The sequence below is a fragment of the Pelecanus crispus genome, chromosome 17 (genome assembly GCF_030463565.1).
Source record: "Pelecanus crispus isolate bPelCri1 chromosome 17, bPelCri1.pri, whole genome shotgun sequence".
NCBI classification, from domain to species: domain Eukaryota; kingdom Metazoa; phylum Chordata; class Aves; order Pelecaniformes; family Pelecanidae; genus Pelecanus; species Pelecanus crispus.
Window position 1 is genome coordinate 378797 of NC_134659.1, and position 23266 is coordinate 402062.

General features: G+C 38.6%; 1 protein-coding gene across 1 annotated transcript in view; it reads left to right on the forward strand.

Annotated features, from left to right (window-relative positions):
- The window catches only part of TRIM33 (tripartite motif containing 33), a 37033-nt gene extending 16626 nt beyond the window's left edge, over positions 1-20407 (forward strand). Inside the window, exons 5-20 of the mRNA XM_075722520.1 lie at positions 759-875; positions 3518-3632; positions 5482-5628; positions 6156-6273; positions 8324-8568; positions 8817-8981; positions 9787-9987; positions 12024-12156; positions 13138-13201; positions 13507-13666; positions 14759-15105; positions 15598-15721; positions 16740-16814; positions 17901-18053; positions 19862-19912; positions 19995-20407. Coding sequence (XP_075578635.1) covers positions 759-875; positions 3518-3632; positions 5482-5628; positions 6156-6273; positions 8324-8568; positions 8817-8981; positions 9787-9987; positions 12024-12156; positions 13138-13201; positions 13507-13666; positions 14759-15105; positions 15598-15721; positions 16740-16814; positions 17901-18053; positions 19862-19912; positions 19995-20207 — 2428 coding nt within the window. The 3' untranslated portion in view covers positions 20208-20407. The remainder of the gene's footprint in view (positions 1-758; positions 876-3517; positions 3633-5481; positions 5629-6155; positions 6274-8323; positions 8569-8816; positions 8982-9786; positions 9988-12023; positions 12157-13137; positions 13202-13506; positions 13667-14758; positions 15106-15597; positions 15722-16739; positions 16815-17900; positions 18054-19861; positions 19913-19994) is intronic.
- Positions 20408-23266: the final 2859 nt, after the last annotated feature.

Below are 23266 nucleotides of genomic sequence, written 5' to 3' on the forward strand. Positions count from 1 at the left end.
AACTCTTGGAGCTACTTAATTATCCTTGCCATTTTCAACATAGGTGTTTTGCTTCTGCTGCATTGTTAATGCCTCTTGTGATCCATACTATGTTAGGAAAATGCAACTAATTTCATTATTTTCCTTCAATGTAGCTACTTGCACTCTTTTCAGATGAAGTAATGGAAGGTGCCTTTGATACAGTAGCTGTTTGGTTGAAGGGCTTGGAAGTGAATGATATGTTCTTCACTTGGAAGTACCAAAAAAAAAAAATGTTTTTTTTTTTATAGGAATATTTTCTTTCAGATTAAACTAATTCAGTCAAATATGAGCAGTATAATCTCAGCTGAAAAAAACTGTTTTTCTGGGATAGTTTTGGGGTTTGGTGGGGGTTTTTTTTGTATCATTTAAAGTGTGTTTAAGCTATTAGTGCATTTTCCTCATCTAATGTTAACAAAATGATTTGTCAAACTCTGAAGTTTCTGGTATCTCCTTTAGCTGGTGTTCCATAGCGTGCTGTCTTGTGAAATGATGCAGGGCATTGTCTCCCTGTTGCAATTAATAACTGACCCATAGAGGTTCAGTCTTCTGGACAGTCACAAAGGATTTTATCAGTACTGAAACATCTTGCACGCTGATTGGCATACATATAGTTTGATTTTTCTGTGTGTTTTGTCATATTTTTTTCAAAATTTTATAGCTTTTCATCTAAATTGGGAACCCTTAGTTTCAGCACATTGCTCCTTGGTAATTGATATCTTCTTTTGCATGTTGAAAAGGTATCAGTTTCTGGAAGAAGCTTTTCAGAACCAGAAGGGTGCAATTGAGAACCTATTGGCCAAACTTCTTGAGAAGAAGAATTATGTAAATTTTGCAGCTGCCCAGGTTCAGAATAGGTAAGTACCCCAAAATGATTAACTGTTACTATTACATTGCCTTTTAATGAATCACAGTAAGATGGATGATGGGACTAGAATAATACTTACATTTTAGTTGATTCTGTATCTTTAGTTGTATTGGACTTAATTGCTTACGTAATGTTTTCTTCCCTACGATACTGTGCATCTGTTGGAAGTTGTTACAAGAAGCAGATGTCAAAGATGATGTCTTTTATGGCAACTTTGAGTAGAACCAAAGATGTGACACATTTATTATGCTTGGGGGAGGGGAAAAGAAAAAAGGAATAAAAAAGGCAAGGCAAAGGCAAACCTGTCTTATGGTTTCTGTTAAGTTCAGCTCTAGGTGACAGAAGTGTTGGCTGTAGAGATAAACATTTTTTTCCTGAAATATTTTTATGTTTCATATGAATGCCTCTAATAACTGTGTAACAAAAACTTGTTTTGAAATTGAATAGGAAGTGGTGTGCATTTTTTTTTTTAAATTAAGCAAAACTTAGTGTAATTACTTGAAAGGAAGACAAGCTTTTCTTTAGGTAGTTTAACTTAAGAATGCCAGGGTTAGCCTAAATTCAACGTCATATATAATATTAAATATAGAGACAGGGCACATGATAGCTGCTGGCTTTTCACCCAGTTGTGGTGATGTGGTGTGCTGGAGGTCAGGGAATTCCACTGTGACTCGTGGTGGTTTTGTGAGCCTTCTACAACTTTTAAGTCATTTGCAGAATGACAGATCATCTGGAGATGGGAAGTACAAGGGTAGAAGGAAGTGTACCAAAGACATAAGGAGAAGTTCTGGTGCAAATTTTTAACTCCTAGTGGTACCATGTACATTTTTTAAAAGAAAAGAAAAGTTGTAAGGGAAGGAGAACATACAGCATGACAGAGGCAAATGTGTGAAGATGGAAGCAATGAAAATGGAAATTTTTATGTGATGATTCGGCATGGAACTCTCTGAAGGGATCCAAAAGATAACACCATTGTGAAGCAGGGGGGCAAGCTGTAGAACTGTCACATGCTTGAAGAAGAGACAGAAACCCAGTTACATGGGAAATAATTAAACTGAAAGCTCAAGAAACGTCACACAATGTTTTCTGATAGGAATTTGAGGCCAGTAATGGGTGGTGCGTATATGAGTAACACATTGTAATTTTTTTTGCCTAAGAGTTTCTGGCTTCACTGAAAGTTCAGTGAATTTCTGCAGCATGTGATTGGGTTGTGTAAAGATCATGATTATCTGCTGAGCCAAGTAGGTAGTGCGAGACACTAGTTTACTTCGACATGCCATTCGGTTACTTTGTTGAAGTCTAGGGCACAAAATCTACTATAAAAACTTCAGGGAATGAAAAAAAATATATATTATAATAATGTTGTCAGTGTTAGCGGATGATATGAAATTGCCATCGTATGTAATCATGGAACGTAAAACAGTGTTGAAGGAATAGCTGCCTACTGGAATAATTGTTAGCTGCCAAAGCCAAGGATGGATGCCTACTGACTTAATGAAGGGTTGGTTGAATGTTTTTTGGAGTGGAAGACCAGGTTGTGCTGTCACGAAAAACCACACGTGTCTGAGGTGCCTAAAAAGGGCATTTGACACCAACAACGAAGATCATCACCAGGCAGATGAGTGGTCTTGTGATCATATCAGGATGAATGACAAGTTCAGATGCTTGATCTAGTAGCGAAGAAGCCCGCTAAAAAAGGACAGTTTAAGGCTTCATGCTCAGACTGGCTCATGGCAAGATATTGTGCTCTGACTCCTACAAGCGAAGTAAAGAATCCTGCTGCAATGCTATGTTGTCACTAGATTAAGGCAGCATAGGATCAAACAAATCCAGAATTTACAATGGAGTTTAAGAAATGCTGTATTTCAAATTCTGTGGACAGAGCTCAAGATGATTTGCTTGAGTCTGAAGAATTGAGAATAGTGAAGACACTAAACCTGAGGAAGAATGACAATGATGGAAATGATGAAGAGGTATGAGGTATAAAAAACTGAAAGGCAGTGATAGTAAAGCTCAAGAGAATAATGTAGACTAGTGTCAGGCAAATCATTAGTGAAACGTTTATATTCTTATTGTGTATTGATTACAGTTATGTAATAACCTTTTTGTTACAAGATTTTTTGGGGGAGGTGGAGGGGTCCATCTGAAATTCAGGGTTGACCTCCTTTCTGGTTAATATACAATAGCATAAAAGTTTAAGGTATCATACATAAATTCTTCATAGTGAAAGAGACATGATATGGAGTAAATACATATGCACACATACACACACATGTGGTCTCGGCTGGGTATGTCTGCGTGTGTGTAAACGTGTATAAACTACAAGGACTGTTTCATGTTATTTTAAGTAAAACACAAGTTGTTAATTGAGATACCATCTTGATCTCGGGCTATTTAAATTTTTTTCCAAAACTGAAATTTTAGATGGCTTCTTTGAAAAAGTTGATTAATGATGATATCTCTGTTAGAAATCAAACAAGCTATAAATTTTGCACTGTATTGAAGGATTTGCACTACTTCAATACAGAAATTGCTCGTTCAGTCTTCAAGGGTGGGAAGATGCCCGTGGTATTTAGTATTTGGCAGCATAGTATAAAGTGACTGCCTGACAATACATTTTTCTTTTTTTAGGATAAAAGAAGTAAATGAAACTAACAAACGAGTAGAACAGGAAATCAAAGTGGCTATATTCACCCTCATCAATGAAATCAATAAAAAGGGAAAATCTCTCTTACAGCACCTTGAGGTACAGTTAAGAGAAAAAATAAGTGTTGTTCACTGTTTCCAGTTCTCTATTGAGAACTCACATTCCAAGTTTGAAAACAGTTTGTTTGGTGTGACTGTGCAGGTGTTGCGATACTGATATTTCCTATTAATAGTGCGTTGGAGTTAAATCTGTTGTTTATCCTTTCACTAGCTGGAGCCTGTGGCTCCTTTAGTTTTATGTTTATGCCTCAGATTAATTCAAAAACAGGCTCCTCATCATAAAGGAGTCTCTGAAAATCTCCTTTCCATGTTCTGTTTCCCGTATTTCTATATTATAACATAATTCTAAGATGTTTAAGGTTCATGACTTGAGTCATAGCACTGTTACGGTTGAGTTGCTGCTTTTTGTCTTCTCCTCTTACATTGTCTAGAAGTTTTTCTTCAGAGTGTGAACTCCTAGAGACAGGTCTGTGTACATTGTCTTGAGCACGTAACAAGTAAATGCAATGTGGTTAATGCAACTGTACATCGTTCTTTGCTCTGACGGTTGTGCTAGATTGTTGTTAAAATCAGTTTCCCTCCTGCTTGTATAGGGTGATGGCAGCAGGGGAAGGGAGCAGGGAAGTGGACAGGCTAGTATTAATTTTCACTCCTAGCGTCACGTTGACTGCTTTGCTGCTAAGACAGTGGCGGGTCCTAATGGCGGTTGTTAGTATTTATTTCCTTAGTAATTTTCACAACTTGGTGTTGACTTCTCACAAATCCTGACACTTGAAGCTCACCTAGGTTTTCAAAAACATGGTGGTCTTACGTATTTGTACGTGAAGGTGTAATGCTGGTATTTAAAAGTTACATAGATTGGCATCATAAAGGAGGCAATGACTTCAGACATACTTTCCGGCTAGCCCATTCTGAATAATAATTATATTCTGACTTTTACTCAAATCTGTGAAAATGTAATTTATTATTACTTTTTTTTATCTGAAGAGACGAAATCTATCATAATAACTTAGTTCGCAGCATATTGCCAGTCTGCCATGATGTGACTGAAAAATTTAAGATCAGGTTAATTACAATAGATTTCTTCTGGTTAAGGAACAGTTATTTGGCAATGAAATGGAGTACTCCTGGAAGAAGAGAGTATTTGATCAGGAGTGAAACAAATAATTTAAAATTACATGAGTAATTGAATTTTGGCTTTTCTTGTTACAAGCTAGAAAAATTCCATTGGAAACTTTCCTTTTTTTGTGAGGTTGTAACAGTTGCCCAATCGCGTATTGCTAAATTTGAATCCTGAAGATTTGGTACAGCAACCCAGATTTTTAGCACAAAGTTTGCAGCTGGCAGGTTATCAAAGGCTGAAGACTCGTCAGAGATAGGGCTGCTGAGTTCACCTGCCGCACTCGGGAGGTGTTTAGGGGCAGTTTCTGGTTGGCGTAGGAGCTGGTGCTCGGAGCATCTGGGCCGCTGCTGTTGCTGTCTCTGCGCTGGCGGCTGCAGGAATGCCAGGGCACCACCCGCTACGGAGCGGGCACTTTGGCTGGCCCCAGTCTGGGTGGCTCCCCCAGTTCTTTGCCGTGCTGCTATGCCTCTGGCAACATGAGGAAGAGAACTGGTCTCGTTTTAGTAGTTGGTATTTTCCTGGGATAAAGCAGAGGCTCTTCTCTGAGCCCACTATTTTCCCTGCACTTTGATACCTCTGGGAAGAATGTTAGAGTGGAATAATAGAGAATTATTACTTGATGGTTCTAGCCACTCTGAATATGAGCATTAGTATAAGCTGCTTTGCTTGTGACTTTTTTCTTTTGCTCTAAGAACTGTGATAGCGGTTTACATTTTCCTCATAAATCTGAAGCCCCCATTGTAATAAAGTTTTTCTTTCTTTGTAGAATGTAACAAAGGAGAGACAGATGAAGTTAATACAACAACAAAACGACATCACTGGTCTTTCACGACAAGTGAAGCATGTGATGAACTTTACTAATTGGGCTATTGCAAGTGGCAGCAGTACTGCTTTGCTATACAGTAAACGGCTGGTAAGGAAGCATCCTCTAACTTGACTGTACGGTACAGAGATTGTTTAGTCAAAAGAATTTTCTAAGTGTCATGTAGCTTCACTAGATTATATCCAAGGAACAGACAATGAGTTGTTCATGCTTCATTTAAAAAACAAAACAAAAAAAACCCTTCTGTAATAATGGGATAAATTTCCCAACTTGTACACCACTTTTCATTCATAAATTAAGGACTTAACAGTATTATCGTAGAAGGAATGGGGTCAAGCTCTGTAAAGGCACCTCAGTGTTTCATTTGAGTCATTGCAGAAGTAGTATTATTGTGTAACAGTACTTCTCTGTAATCCTCTGAGTTTAGTAAAAAATTAGTTGTACGGTGGGTGATTTTCCTGGTGAATTGAGTACTTTCCAGGCTACTAACCAAACGTGCTGTTGACAGTCCTTGTTGGTGATCCAGCAGTCTAAACTTGCTGGGCAAATGCACACTGCTTAACGTTCTCGTTCTTTATTTCGTTGTCATCAACAGTCTTGTTTTTGCTTTCCATTAGATAACATTCCAGTTACGTCATATTTTAAAGGCACGTTGTGATCCTGTCCCAGCTGCCAATGGAGCAATACGCTTCCATTGTGACCCTACATTCTGGGCAAAGAATGTCGTCAATTTAGGTGAGAAAATTGTGTTTGTTTATTCCGTGTTACTTGAAAAACTAGATTGAGTTCATCAGCTGGGTGTTCATCCAACATGAATGAGTTGGAGTGCAATACATCTCTTAATGCAGAAGATCAAAGTTCTTGATACAACCTATCCAGTCCTGATTACCCTCCTTACGTGCTCTGTTCTTTCTGTTAGCAAAGCTTTCTCCACAGGTTTTGGTTTCCAGTAGGAATAGTTCTAGGAATGGCCTTTTTTTCTCCTCTTGAAGTGGTTCTGATGGTTACAGTATAACACACTAGCGCTAAATGGGTGCTTCAGTTTCTGGAATGAGCTTTTTTTGGCAAGTAAATAGAATCAGTTTTGCCTATCTGAACTTCATATTTAGCTGCATACAGAGTAATATTAGATGTCTTAATGTGTTGGAAGTTGCACGAACAAGCATAATTAGGGGGACTGTTGATATGAGGAAAGTTCATGGCTAAGTACCAAGCCAGTCCATGTGATTGCTGGAAAGGTAAGTGAATTGAGAAGCAACGTTTAACTAGTTTTGTATCCTAAGATGTCTGGCACGTTTATAAAGGTGAAGAAAAACAGAGCCTCATAATGGGAGATACGCTGCTGTTCTGCGTGTGTGTTGCTTGCAACTGCCGCATGGTAGATTACGGCACCATAGCTGTAACCTTTTATATCTTAAGTAGTTTTTCTCAGTGCAGCTGTTTATTCCTTCTTTGCCCTAAAGCTTTATTTGCCATGGGAGTCTGTAATAATCTGGGTGAGACAGGAGCTTGGAGCGCTCATGTCCTGCATGAGCGCTTGGTGACAGCTGGGATCGCTGAACATTTGGAGTTATGATTACTGCACATTGCTGACTGTTGCCAGATGCAGTAATAACGTGCTCTTTTACGGATGTAAGGTGTTTGATATCCTAGCTTCTTTATTATTGCCTTATCCTGCAGCAGTGTAGTGTCACTGTTTTTCTTCCATATTAATGCCATAATTATACTTTTCAAAGAACAGGTTTTGAATGAGAGAAGAGGGGGGGTGAGCTAGAGTGGGGAGAGCACAGTGAGACAGAGGTATCTGTTAGCTCCTGCTTGTGAACGTTTCTGTTGGATGAGAATCTAACAGAAAATCTGATAATACCAGCTCTTCCTGATGCTTTTGTGTGTACTCGCTTCTTGCTCTAAGTCCACTAGCCAGGTTTTGGTGTTCCTGTCTTTAGTCAAGAAGGTTTATATGCACAGTAAAAAAACTTTTCATTGTGTAAGTAATGGTTTAACATTTGACGCTATTCCTTCATGGGCAGTTCCTGAAGCAAGTTTTGAGTGCTGTTACTCTTGGACATTACTCAAGAAGGAAAAAGCAGGGCTTTCCAGAACAGAGCTTCAAATGTTGTTTGACTAGGAACCCAGAGCAGGCAGGGAAGGCGTGTAGGAAACAGAAGCTGTCAACCTCAATAAAAAGTGACATGCAGATTCCAGTGAGTACATGTTCAAAGTCAAAAATCAACATTTTGCCTTTTCCCTTTGAAAACAGGACTGGAGAGAGCTAGAGACAGTGTGGTCCATTGCATTGTATCAAGGCAGGACTCGCTTGTAGCAGTGTTTTGTGTCATGCTTGTCTAACCTGTTCTTAGTCATTCAGTGATGGGATGCTCTCCACTGTCCCCCAGATACCTTTTCCCGGGCTTTGCTTCCTTAGGTATAGAAACTTTATGCTCAACATGTTTTTTTTCCTGTTTTGTTTCTCATCTTGTCCGTTTGTTGTGAACACAGAGAACAGTCATCTCTGTCTTTTAGGCTGCGCCGTTCCAGTTCTTTCACTCTTGCCTCATAGGTCTTGTTTTTAGTTTTGCAATTTCTTCTTCTTGTAGTCTGAGTTTTCTTTTTGTCTCTCTTGTGTGCAGTTATGGAGACTTAAAAAGAAGATTTCAAACTTAAATTGCTTTGTTACTGCCCCTGAGGAAACTGAATTAGAAACATCTGAATATTCTGCATTTATTGACCTTTGGATAATGATGGAGATTTAGCTGTTTACTAGTTCCTTTTTTGTTTTGTTTAGGTAACCTTGTCATTGAAAATAAGCCAACTCCTAGTTACACTCCTAATGTAGTGGTTGGACAAGCTCCTCCAGGAACAAACCACATCAACAAAGCTCCAGGGCAAATCAATCTAGCGCAGCTTCGACTTCAGCATATGCAGCAGCAAGTGTATGCACAAAAACATCAGCAGCTGCAGCAGATGAGGATGGGACAGCCATCTGGGTCAGTTCCCAGGCAGACGAGTCCACAAATCTTACAGCAGCAGGTAAGTATCTCATATGTTCTTACTTCACCTTTTACCAGAACACTGAGAGTTAAAATTGCCCTATCAAATATAAACTTACAAAGCAGTTTATAAATGTGAAGATCTTTTGAAATTTGACATACTTTAAATGTGACAGCTATTGGCTTTTCTTGATGTTATGTAACTGGTAAACCTACTACTGTGGAAAGAGATTGGCTTCTTTTTTCCATGTTAAAAGCAAAATTTTTAAAAAACAAAAACCCTTGCAGCCTCCCAGGTTGATCAGCATGCAGACCATGCAGAGGGGTAACATGAACTGTGGGGCTTTCCAAGCACATCAGATGAGAATGGCTCAGAATGCTGCTCGTATACCAGGAATACCACGCCACAATGGACCACAATACTCCATGATGCAACCTCACCTTCAAAGACAAGTATATCCTGTGTACACGCTTCATTTGTGCCATTGCGCCAAACTTTCATTACAATAGATGATACCTCCAGCTGTAAATGTGTTTATCACATATAACTCACAGCTGCACACATTTATATGCTTTTTCATGTTGCATACTGTACTGTGACATTTTTGCTGAACATAAGAAAATTCAAACCTTAAAAATGAAAATGAATTCCAATATTTGTATTGCATTTTAGTTCTGGGAAACAAAATATTTCCTTTTTCACTTTTCAGTGACATTCAGCTTTTGGGTTTCTTAGAAAATAGTTAGGAATAGTGAAGTTCAAAATGATGTAGTTGAGGGGTTTTAATGAAACCAAATTCTAAAGTGTTTTTAAATTCAAACCTGAAGCATGATGCAGAGCTCTGCATACCATTAAGAATAAAAATTCTTGACAATGAATGCTAATGTGACTGGAAAACAAAAAATGACTTTATAATACTTGAAACAGTTACTCTTTCCTTTTAAAAAAAAAAGTCTGTAGACAGACGTACAGACTCTAAAGTTGTCTTTGGAGGAAGTAATTGCTTTAAGAAAACTGAACTATATATGAAAATAATTTGGTGGAAGATGTGCTGTATATTTAAATATCTAGCCACATAAAGTGTTTTTTCTTTCAAAGTAAATAAAAATAGCAGTCGCTTTGCATTCAGTGCTATCAGGTTATGTTCTTCCCCCCAGTTTTTTGTTGAGGAGTATCGTATAATGCACATGTTGCAATTTTACATGCAGTGGCTGATTTGTTTGTAGTGCAGTCATGTTCTCTTCTCTTTTCCTACAGCATTCTAACCCTGGACATGCGGGGCCTTTTCCAGTTGTTTCTGTGCACAACACCACTATTAATCCAACTAGTCCTACTACAGCAACAATGGCAAGTGCAAACCGTGGTCCAACAAGTCCGTCCGTTACAGCAATTGAACTCATTCCTTCTGTAACAAACCCAGAAAATTTACCTTCCCTGCCGGATATCCCACCCATCCAGGTCAGTGGAGAAAATCAGGCGCTTACACTGTGGGTGAAGTAATGATCTGCTTTCTTTTCTGTATCTTTTTTATTTGGATACTGGTACTTGTCTGTAGAATGGTATAGTTAGTTATAATTTAAGTCAAAGAATTAAAATCTTCACCCCTTGACTTGGGCATGCAACTATTTTCCCTATAAAGGGCTGACCTGCTCAATCTGTATTAACCTTTAGATTCATAAGTATTTAATGGCTGTCCTATAGTAAAATTGATACTTAGATTGGTTAATCCCAAGTACTGTGTTCACTTCCTTTCTTCCACAAGACTATCATATGGGAAGATATCACTAGAATAGTTGAATAGTTACCTATGTTGAATGCCCTGAATGGTTTATTCAGAGTTAAAGTTGCCTGGCACTTCCTTGTGATGTTCCTAAACATAGCAATCAAATGCAGGAAGTACAGAGAAAAGGTCTCCCACTGCCCTACTTTTCTCTCTCCTCACATTTCCTCTGTACCCCAGTGGTGTGGCTGTAATCATTTCCTTGTGTGCAAGAGGCCAGCATTTACATTAGCGTTGGATCCTGGAAGGTGCTGCAGAACACTTAAGCTGGCCTCCGTGATTCAACTTGACCTGTAGTGGTGTCTGCCTGGAAATTCTTGCTTGCACAGAGTGTGACTGTTGCTACTTCTGTAGTTTTCACTTCTGCACGCTATTGATACTCACTGACTTGGCACTGCAGAGTGTGCCCTGTATTCTTTGCCCAGAGAGGCAGTGGATAGTACTGTACACAAGCTGAGGTCGATTTTGATGAAGTCAAGCTCATTTGGAGACGTCAGAAGCATAATTTAGTGTATGGGTGGAGGCAAAGAAAGTAAAAGTAATATGTTTTCTGCAGCAGTGTTTGGGAGGCCAGGGAGGTGGAGGATGATGACTTTGTCTTGAGAACAGGAAGTTTACGTTGAAATGCCCATATAAAGCACGGGAGATTCGGTCATGATACAGGAAACAATCGCCTTAGAAACAAAACCTGAATTTCATCCAAGCAGATGGTCTGCTGTAATACCAATGGCAACTGTTTACCTCTTAATCTATAGAGACTCATGTTCAAGGGTTGTACGTTCAGTTTCCTCATGAGGCTGCACGTAATTTGCTAACGTAAGAATAGTGAAGAAAAAAAGGATCACATCTCTGTGATTGATCTGCAGTGCTGAAGCTTTGTTTAGTCATTAGAACAAAACACAAGTATAACTGGTTATGACTGATTCAGCTGTACGTGTCTAAAGTTCATGATACAACAAGTTAGAAATAGTTGTTAGTGGGATAGTCTGAAACATAAACATGCAACCTCTAGGTGCGCTGAAAATGCAGAATTCTGTTAAGATGCTCTTTTTTTATACCTGTTCATGTAATAGCTGTTACAGATTTTAGTTGATAGAAGAGTTGGATAGGAAGCTATTAGTCTTTCGAGTTGCTTGCATAGTCGTAAAAACCTGCTTTGAATACAGTGTCTTTCAAACACATTATTTGCAATTATGCTGTCTTGCAGTTAATAGCTTTAAGCAGTTAAAGTAATAGGGTACCTGTTTCCTTGTTTTTAATAGATACTAAAGTCTGTGTAAAAAGTGAATGGGAGGGAGGGAGATTTCACATTATGCTAAGGAAAAACAAGTTCATGGTTTCCTTTAATTTCTTAATTGTGGAATAACTCTTGCAAAATTAGTAAGCTGGTAGTTCATATGACTAACACCCTGAACATCTGGGAACCAAAAAGTTTGGAATGACCTAAAGTAAGTGCAGCCTATGACCATACTGGAAGAACTCAGGTATTTAGGAGCTCTTGAAAAAAATCTTACTTTAAGTTTCTGACTGTGGGTTTCTGTTTTGAAAGACTGATCTCTGTATGAAACTGATAAAAACGTTTGCTGATGTCCTGAATCCTTGAAGGGATAGTGAACAATTCTGGTAAAGATACTGATCACAGTTTAAAGATGTGGAACTATTAAGAAACTTTAATTAGGCCTCTCTGATTCAGACTTTTGGTTTTGCTTCTTAGCTTGAAGATGCTGGTTCAAGTAATTTAGATAACCTTCTAAGTAGATACATTACGGGCAGCCACCTACCCCCACAACCTACAAGTACCATGAATCCCTCCCCAGGACCTTCAGCTCTATCTCCAGGGTCATCAGGTAAATGTGATGGGTATTTCTAGTGATTCTAGAAAGTGATGGGTATTTCTGGTATGTAAGTTGAAAATAATTACCTACCATTTCCTGCCAAAAGGGAAGTAACATTGAGTTAGTTTAAAATTTATTTTGCTCAGAAAAAAATTCTTCTGGAAATTTAAATTTTACCCTCCTTCAGAAATATCTTTGTAATAACAAACTGCCAGCACATCAACACAGAGTTCCAGATACGTGTATAGACTATATTTTCGTCCTGTGTTACCACAATCCTTTTTTATTTTATTGTGCATCAGAGGATGTAGTTCAGTTATTGCCCCCAGATGATGACTGGCTAGACCATTCTGTGGTTTGGGAAGTAAGTTTATAGAATAGTTTAGTCACAGAAATACTTACACGCAACAATCATTTGAGCAAGGTCATTCTAAGTATAGCCAACAGATGATAGAGCTTTCGTTATGCATGTGAACAAACTAAGTCACCAATACCTAATGTTGAGTTATGTAAATGTTGAAAATGTCAATTTCTATTAGTAAGAATCTGATTTCAGTCATTCAAATACACGTTTCTCTTAGTCTTCTCCCTGCAAGATTATTGTAAGATTCTGTGAATGAATGGTAGCAGCAGAGGAACTTACTATGTGTCTCAAAACCTGCATGTAAAACATACTGAGCCTGCTTTTCTTGACTTTACTGGTGGATGTCAGTGAATAAAATTTGAGGACTTAATGGGCTGAGGGCTATAACACTGTTTGGATTAGGTGAAATAATTATTGGGACTCTTAAGAACAGTGTGTTGTCTTGTTTTTATTTAATGTGGTGTGCTAGACCTTTGTTCTGATCAAACGACTGAGAGTGCAGCTGACTTATGTGAATTATTAAATTAGGATATTCTAGCAGTACTTCTGGTGTTACTCAACAGTAGACATTTATTTTCCTGCAGAATGTAAATTTGTACCAAGTCAACTTCTATGCTGCTTCTTTGCAGGTTTGTCCAACTCCCACACTCCTGTAAGGCCACCTAGTACCTCCAGCACAGGTAGCAGAGGAAGGTGAGTGTGTTACGTTAACACTGCCAGGCTGAAAAATCAGACATGAAGAAAAAAAAAAATGAATTGGCAGTGGGTCAATAGGGCTTTGATATTATGACCCAGTAATGGAAGAATGCTTACATGAAGGAGATTCCACACACACCCGCCGCCCCCTCTTCACTATGATTCTCTGCTGTCTTGTAAACTTGAGCTGTCTTGTAAATGTTCTGACGTGCTTTGCCTTTGAAATTGTTCAGGAAATGGTCATTTAAATTTCTGTCCTCTGATGAGTTTTCCTCTTATTTATATGCTGGTCTCTTTTCTAGCTGTGGCTCGTCGGGCAGAACTGCTGAGAAAACTAGCATTAACTTCAAGTCTGACCAAGTGAAAGTCAAGCAAGAGCCAGGGACAGAGGAAGAGATATGCAGTTTCTCAGGAACAGTAAAACAGGAGAAAACAGAGGATGGCAGAAGGAGTGCTTGCATGGTACAGTTAGTTTGTGTGACAGTATGTTGTGTTTTTCCTAGCAGCATGTTTAGGATTTTGGAAATAAAAAAGCAGTTTTACTCTTAAGCCTCATACTCTGTTAACAGCCCTGAAGATTGAGAGGTATTTTGCTCCCTGGCAGTGTGTCTGAACTTTAAGTGTGGGCCAGCTCAAGTGCTGAGCTGTCTGTTTTTGTAGGACTGCTAAGACTTAATTACTGGGGGTTTGTGACATAGGTACCAATAAGCCGGCAATGGGACTTGAACAGTAGCTTGCTCTCTTATGTGGAACAAATAAACATTAAATGATGGCAGACGTTTCCCTGCCTGATTTGGACAGGATCCTAGTGATGTGGATTGAAAACACACCTAGTCCTTGTCAGTTTTATGTATTACCATAGGTAGTTGTGTGTTGAAAGTAGTCGGATAGAAAACAGGAATCTCAGTTTGGTCCTCATTGAGAACTTTATTACATCCTTTAATACTATGCTGTGCCAGACACAGGATAGTCTGTTGTGTACATTTCATTTCTAGCTATTAAAATGAAATACCCTCAGCAGTATAGTGCGTTTGCTGCTTTTAACCTCTAACTAATAAAAGCTCTTAAGTCACCTATTGTTAGTAGTTCCTGGACATTCATACGTATGTAATTACATTGAGAAATCTTCCAATCAGTCAAAAGTTCTTATGCCAGAGCATAAATAAAATATTTGTGCAAGTGAATATTTTTTCAGTGTTTCCCAGCTATGCTTGATTTAATAGGATTGTGTACTGGGAGCAGGGTGATGGATTTGAGGATTTTTCCTAGTGACAGTGAATGTATATTTTTAAAAATTTATCAGTGTGTTTGGCTTGAAAGTTTGTTTATCATGTTATATATCAGTAGAAATGAGTCTGTTCTTGAAAGGATGGACTTGTAAAAGTAGTTTTCAATATTGTATGCAACTTGGGTCTTTGTAATGATTTGCCGTGTATTTTGGGAAATGAGTATAGTACCTTTAAATGGTGGATGGCTTTTTACTTCCACCATATGAAGAAAGATACCCTTGTAAAATTGACTCTTTCTGATTGTCATGTGCTACTTTCATTTCAGCTTAGCAGTCCTGAGAGCAGCTTGACACCACCACTATCCACTAACTTGCATCTGGAAAGTGAATTAGAAGCATTGGGAAGTCTTGAAAATCATGTAAAAACTGAACCAGCAGATTTAAGTGAAAGTTGCAAACAGTCTGGACATAGCCTTGTAAATGGAAAATCCCCAGTGCGGAGTCTAATGCACCGATCAGCTAGAATTGGAGGAGAAGGCAATAACAAAGATGATGATCCAAATGAAGACTGGTGTGCTGTATGCCAAAATGGAGGGGATCTGTTATGTTGTGAAAAGTGCCCAAAGGTGTTTCACCTGACTTGTCATGTACCAACACTCCTCAGCTTTCCAAGGTACCAGAAACAGTGTAATGGTTCCTGAGAACAGCTCTGTGGTCTCATCATATGGTAGATTTCAACACGTACCAACACTGGTGTTTCATCCTCAACATCAGCTTGTTCTGGATGATTTCTTGTTAGTAAAAAAATCTGACATTTCAAAGGCCTGCCTGAATTGTTTTGCATGTTAACTGGTCAGTGTTTATCTGGTAAACATATGGTCTCTCAAAATGTGATTCTGTTGTGCAAAGTTCATCTTAAAGTCATGGTGAGGAAGGTGTTTAAAGTATTAGAACGTACTTGGGAGAGGAATATGAGGGCAGGAAAAATGGCCTTGACTGGCAGAATTATCTTGAGCATTAAGGGTTATTCCTTATCTTTGGATATCCAAGTCTTTGCTACAGTACAGTGTGAATCTGTAAGAGCTAATGAAAAAAATCTTTGTAGTCATCACTGATGAGTCTTTGTCCCTAGGTATCTGGAATAATTGTGTTTATTTCTGTTTAGTGGAGAGTGGATATGTACATTCTGCAGAGATCTGAGCAAACCAGAAGTAGAATATGATTGTGACAATTCACAACACAGCAAGAAAGGGAAAACAGCACAAGGTCTGAGCCCTGTGGACCAAAGGGTATGTCTCAAATCTGTAGGAATCTGTTTCCTAGAAAAAAGTCGTTTCTTGCATTAGCTATCCCCCACTGTTTATTGAAGATGTGTTTGCTGTGGCTGCAGCAAATTAAATATACTTATGGCTTTTGCAAAAAAAACCCAAAATGAGTAATGAGATTTTTCTTGCTGTGACCACATATCCAGGTGTTGGTGACTATGTGGGAGTGCTCCATTACATTAGGACTCATAATCTAGTAGCTAAAACTTGCATGTAAACTTGCATTCTGTATTTAAATGCATCCTTTAACATGCATTAATCTCTTCAGTGTTCTTAATTAGAAGTCCTTTGCATTTAACATTGATATAACCTTCATAAAATAGTTATGTAAGTTTGGTGTGTTAAGTTGATGCTGAGAGAGGTGCTAGAAGTATTTAGGTGCATTCTTGTGGAAGGTGTAATGACCTTGACAGTCAGAATTATTTTTAGCTTTATCAGTCAGCCTGTGCATAAAGTGTTAGAGTATTACCAAATCAAATGCCTCCAAAGGAGTTACAAGCAAAGGAAAGAAAAATATTTCAACAGGGAATTCATAAAAACACTCTGCCTTTGGTTTCAAATTATTTAATTTTGTGTTGTGGGGAAAAGAATAAAAGTCTGCGATTCAGTCCTTTCCTGTTACATGCAGTTATGGTTGGACAAAAGTGGTTGTAGTTTGTCTTTTTTGTTTGTTTGTTTTTTTAATTTGACTGTATATTGGCATGCTTCTTCATGTTTGACTTTAGCCCTAGGCTTTTGTTTAGGAAGAAGAAAGCAAAAAGGGAGTATGTTTCTGCTACGTGAACAGTAAGGTGGTGTTCTACCCTCTCAACAATGCCCTCCTAAGAACTTTACATTTTATAATTAAGCTTGTGGGTATTGCACTTAAATCTTCTAGTACTAAGCTGCTAAAGTACAAACCTATTTAAAATAGGAAGATATGAACTTCTGGGCTGAGGAGAAATTAAGGATATTAATGTGAAGCTGTTTATTTCTTTGTAAGAAATGTGAACGTCTCCTGCTTTACCTGTATTGTCATGAGCTGAGCATTGAATTTCAAGAGCCAGTCCCAGCCTCGGTGAGTCTTCTGAAAAATAGTTTGTGATTTATTTTTGGCATAACATCTCTAAAAGTCTAGAGTTGAGTTTGGGAAGGAACTGACTGCTTTTACTTGAAGCATGTCCTTCTTGCTCAGTGTAAAAGTTCTGGCAGTCATCCAGTATTTCATAGAATCATAGAATCGTTTAGGTTGGAAAAGACCTTTAAGATCATCCAGTCCAACCATTAACTACCAAGTCCACACTAAACCAATCAAGGGTAGACCAGACTGAACCATGTCCCCAAGTGCCACCTCTGCCCGTTTTTTGAACACTTCCAGGGATGGGGACTCCACCACCTCTCTGGGCAGCCTGTTCCAATTCTTGACCACCCTTTCCGTAAAGAAATTTTTCCTAATTTCCAACCTAAACCTCCCCTGGCGCAGCTTGAGCCCATTTCCTCTCGTCCTATCGCTAACTACTTGGGAGAAGAGACCAACACCCACCTCGCTACAACCTCCTTTCAGGTAGTTGTAGAGAGCGATAAGGTCTCCCCTCAGCCTCCTCTTCTCCAAGCTAAACAATCCCCGTTCCCTCGGCTGGTCCGCATAAGGCCTGTGCTCCAGACCCTTCCCCAGCCTTGTTGTCATCATTCTGAGAGGCCCAGGCTGATCCTGTAGCCTCTCCACGCAGAGGCTCTTCGCCCAGTCTCAAACCCACATATTTAAAAATACCTGCAATTAGCAGTGGTTGAATTGGAAGAGGATGTCTCGGGATACCCATGAAATTCAAAATGCTTTAGGGGAGTTTGTGGGTGTTTGGGGTTGGTTTTTTTTTGTTTTGTTTTTTCTGACAATCTTTTGAAAGGAGGAAAGAAACTGCTTTGACTCTTCTGTTTTCAGCTGTAAAAGAAGTAACTATAATGAAAAGCTTTGCTGTGCTATGATAGACACTGAAGGTTAGAAAGAACTTCTTAAACAGTTTGAGGAAAGGAAATTGTTCTCACTTGCTGAACATGCACACAGTGCATGATGAGATTAGCTGATTGATATTTTGATAAGTGAAGAAATTCAGCTGCTTCTGTGAACTATGTAGTCATTGTAGTGATCAATCACTGTCTTTTACAGATACCAAACTACTATAAAATTATAAAGAAACCAATGGATTTATCTACAGTGAAAAAGAAACTGCAAAAGAAGCATTCCCAACACTACCAGACTCCTGAGGATTTTGTGGCAGATGTCCGGTTGATATTCAAGAACTGTGAAAGGTTTAATGAAGTATGTTAACTTCCAATCTGTATACATTTTTTTAGATTAAGATTTATTTCAACATGGTTGTGCAGCTTCTCTAATTAAAGGCTCTGCTTCCAGTTGTAACTTCTGCTTATGGAGCAGATGCTGAATCAGACACTTAAAAAACAAAACAAATGCAGTTACAGAACTACCTCTCAGTTTTAGCTAAATGGGGAGATCGGGCTTTAACAGACGGAACTTTTTAAGTGCGTTCACTGGTATGGATATATGACTGAGGAGCAGGGTGACCTTGTTACTGTACATGAAATAGATTGTAGAAGTGCATAGGAAGTGTGGTAATAAAGACAATCAAGCAGTCGTTAAAACTGTCTCAAGCTACATATAGCACTAATACAAGCTATTGTACAGATAATTGTTCTTACACTCATGAAACATGGTAAACCTCTATTGAGGAAACTTCCTCTACTGAGGAAAAGTCCCTTTCTGAAGAATATTGTACTGGTTTTAGTACCTCATGCAGGCTGAACCCAGAAAAGCATTATGTTCATTATGTCTAGTATTAAGCTTAGTGCTTTAGCTCCTGAGTAGTTGGGCTCTCACAAAAATCAGTTTTCAGTAGATAATGGAGTCGTATTTTTGATGAGTGTGGCAAGTTGACTTACTTCGCAATGAACCCATCTGATAATGAAATATTTGCACTTTACATGTAAAATGTGACTTGGAGATAAATTACCCAAGTGTTGTTACTAGGTGGAGCAATGGAAAAAAATATTCTGAATATCAAAAACATTGTGGCATTGTGCTGAAACAGAGTAGGAGCTGAGATAAGAGGGTATCCTCATTTCTGAGATGCCTTAAAGCAAGGATGACAAAAAGCCCTGGGGAGAAGGCATCACAGGGAATGGCTTTCTTCTGACCTTAGAAATGCATAAAACAGCTAGTATTTTTCTGTAAAATGTAATCTGAGTTTTGCAGTGTTTGGGCTGCGTTTCTAGCTCTGTGAAGAAGTAAATTGAAGGAAGTACACAAACCTACAATTAAATCTCAACTGTTTCACACGTACACTAGTAAAAGTCAAGGTTGATGATGTAATGCTGTAAACGCTCACAAGCATTTGGGACTTTGACACCCCCGACTCCCTTATGTCTCTGTATTAGGTGGAGGTTAATGAGCACTGTGGAAGAAGTTGCAATTATGTGAACTTCTCAATCAAGGGAATTAATGAAGCATCTACTGTAGAGGAAAACATGCTGCAGCTCTTAGGGACAAGAGTAAAACAAGGGAGCAAGGACTGATGGATGTGTGTGTGTTTGTTGGGTTTTTTTTTTTTAAATGATGTTTCAGACTTGTCTCGCTGTTTGAAATGCTGGCTCATGGCAAAAGATGAGTCACCCTGACCTCTCATAGTAGCATCATGTCTAGTGCCTCTAAGCCATATGCTTTTAAAAAATAGAAATTGAAGTGGGGTAAGACACCCAAGAAAGTAGTCTCATGGAGCACTTCTCTCTAAAGTGAGACTTTTCCACAATAATGTCCAGGCAACTAAAATTAATAATGAAGAAAGCAGTCACGAGTGGAGTGCAGTTTTGAAAATGGCTGGTAGACACTTATTTGTACAAAAGTTGTGTGTTTTGTTGAAGGTTTATTTACCTCATGTCACCCTCCTAAGACTGTTTTAGACCTGCTTCCGCTAAGTTTGAGAACTAAAGAGGTGTAGTCCATAACAAACTGTTTTGTTGTTATGGCTGACTTTAGTCATCCAATCCTATGCAATCTCATAACTTTAGAAAGCATTACAATTTCATTTTTTTTGACTCTGGTATCCTTTTTAGATGATGAAAGTTGTTCAAGTTTATGCAGAAACACAAGAGATTAATTTGAAGGTAAGCGTTTCAGACCATGCACACTTGGTGAAGGGATGTGCATTTCCAACAGGTGAATATTCCTGTCTTCTTTTATTTACAGGCTGATTCAGAAGTAGCACAGGCAGGGAAGGCAGTTGCATTATACTTTGAAGATAAACTTACAGAGATCTACCCAGACAGGACCTTCCAGCCTTTGCCTGAATTTGAGCAGGAAGAGGATGATGGTGAAATAACTGAGGACTCCGATGAAGATTTTATACAACCACGTAGAAAACGCCTAAAATCAGATGAGAGACCAGTGCATATAAAGTAATCTAATGATATGGACCTAAAATTTATTGTAAAAACTGTTATTTAAGTGTTCCTGGAATATTATCATGCCTACAGTGGTCATCTTGAAGAAGCTGATAGCTTTTTAAACAGTATTAGATTACAAAAAACACTTGTACAGAAAAGCATTCTCATCAAAAGGGGAAAAAAACCTGTATTGTAAATTTTTGGTTGTGGGGGTGTCGCTGTTGCCCCCCCCCCCCCCCTCCCCCCCGATTATTTGCTATATTTTTTCTTTTCCTGATGGAGGGGACACACTCATCCTGGTCTCACAGGTAGAGGTGGATGAATGTTGAAGAGAAGCAGGTGTGATAAGAGATGTTCCATGTACAGATAAGACTGCTTAGTAAAATGTTCTGCAGGACTGGACCAATACAGTTACTGTATCTTGCATTCATGCTGGATTGCAGTGTAAACTGCAAGCAATGTTTCTGAAACCCCCTCTTTGTGTGAACTTAAGTGCGTGTTGGTCATTGCTTTTATCATCTCATTTAAGTGGTATTGTGAATAACTGATCTTCCGTGTTGATCCAATTATCTAAATTTGACTTTCTTTACTACATTTTATGTATAGCAAAAGGAAAAAAAAAATCATTAAACTGTTCTGAATTGGCAAGTGCAGGAGTGTGAGTTCTTGACAGATGAAAGACTAAACTGGTGGCAACACTCTCTTTTCAGTAGGGCTAGGTATATTTATTATGAATCCTGTACACAGAACATTTTAATGGCGTTCATGGCAGAAGTCTTAGCATTGTGTCATCTGTCCCCGCTCCCCCTAATGAGGTAGAATGTTACCTCCAGTGCTCATTGTCTAATTTTCTGTACTTAAAGTATAGACTGAAGAGGTAATAACTGGTTGGGGTGTTTTTCCAGTCTTCCTAAATATCGGTTTCTAATAGACCACTCGGCAAACAATAACCTATTAACTACCAAATGTGTAAAATTTCCTGTATTCACTTTGTCTTATTTGTAAATAGTGAATTGAGATTTCTTGCAGATCAGCAACATTTGCTGAACTGTTTTTAAGCTAATATGTATTCTTATTAATTGTTCCTATCAAGAAAAGATTTGTAATATATGCTATTTCTAACATTGCATTCATTTTGAGGTTCTGTCTTATTTTTATTAGAGTACTACTCAGACCTTTCTTCAGAAGCAGCTTATGAGCGAAATGTCTAGAAAGATTGGAATAAATCTGTTGAGATTGGGTTACTTGTCCATCCATTGAACAAAGCACTTGCACAGACCAGGATTTGGCTTTGAGTGGTTTCTGGTCAAATATTGAAAACGGAACAATTTCCCTATTTCCCTAAACCCTGTGGCAGGCATCTCTGCAGTGCCTTCCCTTTGCACACTGCCTTCATTCCAGCATTTCTGGTTAGAAATGAGGTCATCACAAAGTAATTACAGTTTGAACAATTGTTTCCTTTACTGACAGAAATCAATACTAGAAGTAATAAATGTAATTTCTGGCCTTTATATAGATCTTGTTAAAGTAGGATGAAGAAATCATGTAATTGGATGAGGTCAAGTTGACGGACTATAAATTTGCCATAAGATTTTGTGTGAATACAGCAGTTCTGTGGTAAATCACTGGGGTTTTGGTATACTCAGCATGAGCAGTTCCTGTGACATTGTATACACTTTACCATAATGGTAAAGATAAATATTTTCGCACAATGTATCAAATTGAGATATGCTCTCAGCAATTTTTATGCAAATCACTGAAGATTTGATTTCTTTTTATAAGAACAAAGTATATGTACATTGTGACTATACCTCTCACAATAAATGAGGGTACTGACTCACACTCGCTTCTTGAGATTACGCAAATGTTGCACTTAAAACTCAAACTGGGTTTGGTTTTGGTTTTTTTTTTTGTCATTTCTCAGATACTAACATAGTGCCAGTTTAAATTTATTTTTTACTGGTTTGTATGTGAAAGGAAAAGTAATTCTACTTAAACATACTAAATTGGCAAACAGCAAAAACTGCCCGTAGAAAGGATGACCTGTGTGAATAGGACACTAATAGTAACAAGGGATCATTTAATGGCTCAGTGTATTGCCTATTTATGCATTTCTAGTTTCTCAGCTTCTTTTTGCAAAGGAATATTATTAAAATTATCATGAAAATGAGATTTTGTGAATTCTCTTCAATTGGGGTTACTATTTTTATGGCGCTTAAGCACTCTAGGTTCTGTACCTTCAGGCCTCAACTTTTTAACTGTTCACTTTGTAAGGCACCAGTCATGGATTCAAGTGCTGCAGATACCCACTGCCTGCGCCGGAGCATAGGGCAAGCGCGACGGCATCCTGGACTGGGCCACAGAGTGGGGCAAGGACCACGCTGCAGAGCTGCGGTTCAGGGGCAGCGCTTGCTCCCTGGCTGCTGCAGGAATGGTGCCAGCGGTTTTCCACCCAGATCCCAGCTACCAGACCCTGGAGCAGATGTCTAAATGTTTTGAGATAGCCTCTCGGATTGGGTCACTCACTGTGACAAGGTAGAAAAATTGTCAAACTTTGTAGGCTAGCGACTTAGCCTGTATTCCACTAGTTCACCTGCAAACCACAAGTGATGCTAAGCTTTGACCTCAATGAGAGTTGAAGCTCTACCCTTGCACATAACCCACTGAACTTCTAGAATTGTCCCTTCTGTTCAGCTCATCAGTGCTCAGTAGTAGTATGTGGAATTTTGACTTGTGTGCAAGAAGTCTTAAGTGTTTCTTTTTTATAGAAAAGAAACAAAACAACGTTTTCTCCCTCCCCCTTCATTTTGGAACTCCTGATACAACAATTCAATTACTGTTTTGAATTTAGCTAAGTTCTATTAAAAAATATTTGAAAGGATAGATAAGCTCTGCTAATATATTTCCTGATCCTATTGTCTGTAGATGTTCATTGTAGAACCGGTAAGGGTTTGCTCAGTCAAAACAACTTTTTGGTGCCGCGCTCTATGTACCTTGTTCAAGAGCAGATTAATGGGGTTTGTATTAACAGGCCAATGTGTTACTCTGAGCATCTCCTTTGTGCCAGATGATGTG